Source organism: Coregonus clupeaformis, chromosome 6, assembly GCF_020615455.1.
Source record: "Coregonus clupeaformis isolate EN_2021a chromosome 6, ASM2061545v1, whole genome shotgun sequence".
Lineage (NCBI taxonomy): Eukaryota > Metazoa > Chordata > Actinopteri > Salmoniformes > Salmonidae > Coregonus > Coregonus clupeaformis.
The window spans coordinates 42,664,071-42,670,070 of record NC_059197.1 but is presented as its reverse complement, the minus strand read 5'-3'; the positions used below and the strand labels follow the sequence as shown (position 1 = coordinate 42,670,070).

Here is a 6,000-nt window from a genome sequence, read left to right as displayed (position 1 = left end):
TCCTCTCTTTTTCTCACAAGTCCAGATCTGTTCATCCTCAATAGTGGTGTTATTCACCCAGTGAAAGCCCATTGGTCAGTGAGCCAAGGGCAGCTGATAGATAGAAGGGGCACCTGGGAGAAGTGAGACAGAGGACCCTTTTACACCAACATCTTCACATCAGAGAGGACAGATGTGTCTTTTATATATTTAGAGTCATCACTCACATCTGATGTCAGGTTAGATATTTAGGCTAATCTAGGGTTTGAGTTGTGTTTTAAATATCTTGGATTACTACTTGGTGTTTTAGGATCTTAAACTTCAGGGAGACGTTTCCTAGACACAGATTAAGCCTAGTCCTGACTAAATAGCACTGTTATCTGAGATTCTCCATTAAGCTTGCTTTTAAGTCCAGGACTAGGCTAAATCTGTGTTCGGGAAATCGGCCCCAGCTGTTGTGTTTGACATGTAATATATTGATGGGTCCTGGTAATAATCGCCACTCTCCCCTCCCTCCCTTCTCCAGTGCCCAGCCAGCCACCCCAGAACGTTCGGGCCATCTCGGTGACATCAGACGAGGCGGTAATCACGTGGGCAGAGCCCCCACGTCTGACACTGCACGGCGTGCTAAAGGGCTACCGCGTGGTCTTCTGGTCCCTCTTCCCTGACGGAGGTGGGTGCTGTGGGGGCCCGACGTACCCGCTCCCTCACGCATGGGCACAGGGCCACACGCAGAGTAACTATCACTACTACACCTCTTACCTCTGACCCCTCCACCCTTAGTCGACCTCAGAGTTTGACCTTAAACCTTTCAACCCTCAGCCCTGACCTCTGACTGCTACTGATACCTAACCTGCTTTACAGTGCTTTCGGGAAGTTTTCAGATCCCTTGACTTTTTCCACATTTTATTACGTTACAGCCTTATTCTAAAATTGATGAAATTGTTATTTTTCCCACAATCTACACACAATACCCGATAATGACATAGCAAAAACAGGTTTTTAGAAATGTTTGCTAATTTATAAATTAAAACTCCCCGGAAATATCACTTTTACATAAGTATTCAGACCCTTTACTCAGTACTTTGTTGAAGCACCTTTGGCAGTGATTACAGCCTCGAGTCTTCTTAGGTATGACACTAAAAGCTTGGCACACCTGTATTGGGGAGTTTCTCCCATTCTTCTCTGCAGATCCTCTCAAGCTCTGTCAGGTTGGATGGGGAGTGTTGCTGCACAGCTATTTTCAGATCTCTCCAGAGATGTTCGATCAGGTTCAAGTCCGGGCTCTGGCTGGGCCACTCAAGGACATTCAGAGACTTGTTGTCTTGGATGTGTGCTTAGGGTTGTTGTCCTGTTAGAAGTTGAACCTTTGCCCCAGTCTGAGGTCCTGAGCACTCTGGAGCAGGTTTTCATCAAGGATCTCTATGCACTTTGCTCTGTTCATCTTTGACTCAATCCTGACTAGTCTCCCAGTCCCTGCCGCTGAAAGAAATCCCCACAGCATGATGCTGCCACCACCATGCTTCACCGTAGGGATGGTGCCAGGTTTCCTCTAGACGTGACGCTTGGCATACTGGTGAAAGAGTTCAATCTTGGTTTCATCGGACCAAAGAATCTTGTTTCTCATGGTCTGAGAGTCTTTAGGTGCCTTTTGGCAAACTCCAAGCGGGCTGTCATGTGCCTTTTACTGAGGAGTGGCTTCCGTCTGGCCACTCGACCATAAAGGCCTGATTGGTGGAGTGCTGCAGAGATGGTTGTCCTTCAGGAAGGTTCTCCCATCTCCACAGAGGAACTCTGAGCTCTGTCAGAGTGACCTTCGGGTTCTTGGTCACCTCCCTGACCAAGGCCCTTCTCCCCCGATTGCTTAGTTTGGCCAGGCGGCCAGCTCTAGGAAGAGTCTTGGTAGTTCCAAACTTCTTCCATTTAAGAATGATGGAGGCCACTGTGTTTTTGGGGACCTTCAATGCTGCAGAATTTTTTTGGTACCCTTCCCCAGATCAGTGCCTCGACACAATCCTGTCTCGGTGCTCTACGGACAATTTGGTTTTTGCTCTGACATGCACTGTCAACTGTGGGACCTTATATAGACAGGTGTGTGCCTTTCCAAATCATGTCCAATCAATTGAATTTACCACAGGTGGACTCCAATCAAGTTGTAGAAACATCTCAAGGATGATCAATGGAAACAGGATGCACCTGAGCTCAATTTCGAGTCTCATAGCAACAGGTCTGAATAATTATGTAAATAAAGTATTTCTGTTTTTTATTTGTAATACATTTGCACACATTTAAAAAAAAACAGTTTTTGCTTTGTCATTATGGGGTATTGTGTGTAGATTGCTGAGGACTTTTATTTATTTAATCCATTTTAGAATAAGGCTGTAACGAAACAAAATGTGGAAAAGGTCAATGGATCTGAATACTTTCCGAAGGCACTGTATGTGCCAGCCCTTATTTACTGGTCTCCTTGTAAAATAGATTTTTCTGGTTAAATAAAACATTTGCTTTATTATTTTTTAAACACTAAACTATTTTGTAAAACCTTAAAACCAACCCCAACCACTCCTACTACATATTTTCCAAGCAACCCCTAAACTAGCTAATCACACTACAAACCTGATCCTACTCAAAACTACTCCTCATGCAGCGATACTGTATAAGGGCCATGTGCTGTGCCCAGTTATCTGTCTGTATCTTTGTGCATGTGTTGGTGTGCTTGTGGTTCTGTTTGGAAAACTAGTCAAGAGGACCGATCATATCCTTTCCCCATTTTCCAACTCCTTCCTGCTCTTCCTCTCTTCTTCCCCTGTCCTGTTGTCTAACTCTATACACTTTTCATTCTATTACCCTCTTTCCCTGCATCACTCTCTCACTCGCTTTCTCCCTCCCTCCATCACTCTCCCTCTATCTCTGTCAGAATGGGGAGAGATGCAGAACATCACTACAACTCGTGAGCAGGTGGAGCTGAGAGGGCTGGAGAAGTTTACTAACTACAGCGTCCAGGTGCTGGCATACACACAGGCTGGGGACGGGGTCAGGAGCAATGTGCTGTACATCCAGACCCGCGAGGACCGTGAGTACATACACACACACACCTATACACAGAGGCATGAATGTAACACACAAAACACGCACATGTTTTGAGGGTGTGGCCTAATGCTTGACAAGGTGTGGGTGCCGGGGTTAGTGTGTGGGGTGTGAGGGGGGTGGATGGATGGTTGGATGGATGGATGGATGGCAGGGGACTGGTCTGGGGTTAGTGTGTGGGGTGTGAGGGGGTGGATGGATGGATGGATGTCAGGGGACTGGTCTGGGGTTAGTGTGTGGGGTGTGAGGGGGTGGATGGATGGATGGATGGATGGATGTCAGGGGACTGGTCTGGGGTTAGTGTGTGGGGTGTGAGGGGGTGGATGGATGGATGGATGGATGGATGGATGGATGTCAGGGGGCTGGGCTGGGCTGGTGTTAGTGTGTGGGGTGTGAGGGGGATGGATGACAGGGGTCTAGGGTTAGTGTGTGGGGTGTGAGGCGGATGGATGGATGACAGAGGTTAGTGTGGGGTTGTAAGGGGGATGGATGGATATCAGGGGGCTGGGCTGGGGTTAGTGTGTGGGGTGTGAGGGGGATAGATGGATGGATGGCAGTGGGCTTGGGTTAGTGTGTTGGGTGTGAGGGGACAATGGATGGCAGTGGGCTGGGCTGGGGTTAGTTTGTGGGGTGTGAGTTGTGTGAATGGATGGATGGCAGGGGGCTGATGTCAGGTTTAGGAGGCTGAGGTTGCTGATTAATGCCTCTTTGTGCTGTGATGTGCCAATACCAGCACTAATGAGAACTAAGATGCCAAAGGGTGTGTGTTTGGTGGTCCAAAGGTGTGTGTTCATCTCCGTCTACATGTCTATGTGTGTGTGTGTCCAGCCCAGCACCCAGCACAAGGAGAGAGATTAATTATTTGTGGCTTAGAGATAATTAATTTTGTGCTTACACTGGTGGGCTGTGGATTACATCCGCCTTTCCTCTCCTCCCTGGGGCTAAGTAGGGGTGGGGGCCGGGGTTTGGAAACAGAGGGAAGGACGGACGGAGGAGAGGAGAGATTCTCAGAAGTCTTATTTCAGAGGTCTTTCTTCTTCCCCCCTCTCTCTCTCTGTTCTCTCTCTCTCTGTTCTCTCTCTCTCTCTCTGTTCTCTCTCTCTCTCTCTCTCTCTCTCTCTCTCTCTGTTTCTCTCTCTCTCTCTCTCTCTCTCTCTGTTCTCTCTCTCTCTCTGTTCTCTCTCTCTCTCTTTCTCTGTTCTCTTTCTCTCTCTCTCTCTCTGTTCTCTCTCTGTTCTCTCTGTTCTCTCTGTCTCTCTCTCTCTCTCTCTCTCTCTCTCTCTCTCTCTCTCTCTCTCTCTCTCTCTCTCTCTCTCTCTCTCTCTCTCTCTCTCTCTCTCTCTCTCTCTCTCTCTCTCTCTCTCTCTCTCTCTCTTTCTCCTACCCTCTTCTTTCTCTCTGTGTTCTTCAGACTGGCTTTGTGTCTGTGTGTTTGTGTGTGTGTGTTGGCTAGCTGAGTGTTCCTCTATGTCTGATGTGGGTTGACAGTGTGTCCAGGGGCATCCTCTCCACATACGTCCAAGATAATTCTCTCTTTCTTATTACTCTGCCACTGGGTCTGTCTCCGTAGTGTTTGGAGTGGAATTGTGCAAACGCCTCCTTCTCTCTCTATCTCTCTCTCTCTCACACACACACACACCACAAATCAAATCAGATCAAATCAAAGCAAATGTTATTTGTCACATGCGCCGAATACAACAGGTGTAGACCTTACAGTGAAATGCTTACTTAAAAGCACTTAACCAACAATGCAGTTTTAAGAAAGAATACCAAAACAAATCACACAACAAATCACACAACAAAATACAATATAAAATAATACGAAATAAAAGTAACTAATAATTCAAGAGAAGCAGTAAAAATGACAGTAGGGAAGCTATATACAGGGCGTACCGGTACCGAGTCAATGTGCGGGGGCACCGGATAGTCGAGGTAATTGAGGTAATATGTACATGTAGGTACACATCGCACACACACACTCTCAGCCTCTCTCACAAACACACATCCAAGTCTGTGTACAGTGGGGGAAAAAGTATTTAGTCAGCCAACAATTGTGCAAGTTCTCCCACTTAAAAAGATGAGAGAGGCCTGTAATTTTCATCATAGGTACACGTCAACTATGACAGACAAATTGAGATTTTTTTTCCAGAAAATCACATTGTAGGATTTTTAATGAATTTATTTGCAAATTATGGTGGAAAATAAGTATTTGGTCAAGCAAGATTTCTGGCTCTCACAGGCCTGTAACTTCTTCTTTAAGAGGCTCCTCTGTCCTCCACTCGTTACCTGTATTAATGGCACCTGTTTGAACTTGTTATCAGTATAAAAGACACCTGTCCACAACCTCAAACAGTCACACGCCAAACTCCACTATGGCCAAGACCAAAGAGCTGTCAAAGGACACCAGAAACAAAATTGTAGACCTGCACCAGGCTGGGAAGACTGAATCTGCAATAGGTAAGCAGCTTGGTTTGAAGAAATCAACTGTGGGACCAATTATTAGGAAATGGAAGACATACAAGACCACTGATAATCTCCCTCGATCTGGGGCTCCACGCAAGATCTCACCCCGTGGGGTCAAAATGATCACAAGAACGGTGAGCAAAAATCCCTGAACCACACGGGGGGACCTAGTGAATTACCTGCAGAGAGCTGGGACCAAAGTAACAAAGCCTACCATCAGTAACACACTACGCCGCCAGGGACTCAAATCCTGCAGTGCCAGATGTGTCCCACTGCTTAAGCCAGTACATGTCCAGGCCCGTCTGAAGTTTGCTAGAGTGCATTTGGATGATCCAGAAGAGGATTGGGAGAATGTCATATGGTCAGATGAAACCAAAATATAACTTTTTGGTAAAAACTCAACTCGTCGTGTTTGGAGGACAAAGAATGCTGAGTTGCATCCAAAGAACACCATACAAACTGTGAAGCATG

The 6,000-nt window shown here is 46.6% G+C and overlaps 1 protein-coding gene across 4 annotated transcripts in view; it reads left to right on the top strand.

Annotated features, from left to right (window-relative positions):
- LOC121567394 (Down syndrome cell adhesion molecule-like protein 1 homolog) overlaps positions 1-6,000 on the top strand; it is a 171,698-nt gene that overhangs the window by 141,765 nt on the left and 23,933 nt on the right. For 2 of the 4 annotated variants that reach the window (XM_041877413.1, XM_041877412.1), the window contains exons 19-20: positions 506-652; positions 2,897-3,052. In XM_041877413.1, coding sequence (XP_041733347.1) covers positions 506-652; positions 2,897-3,052 — 303 coding nt within the window. Of the gene's footprint in view, positions 1-505; positions 716-2,896; positions 3,053-6,000 lie in introns of all 4 variants that reach the window. The other 2 variants (XM_041877411.1, XM_041877410.1) reach the window with 1 other exon arrangement.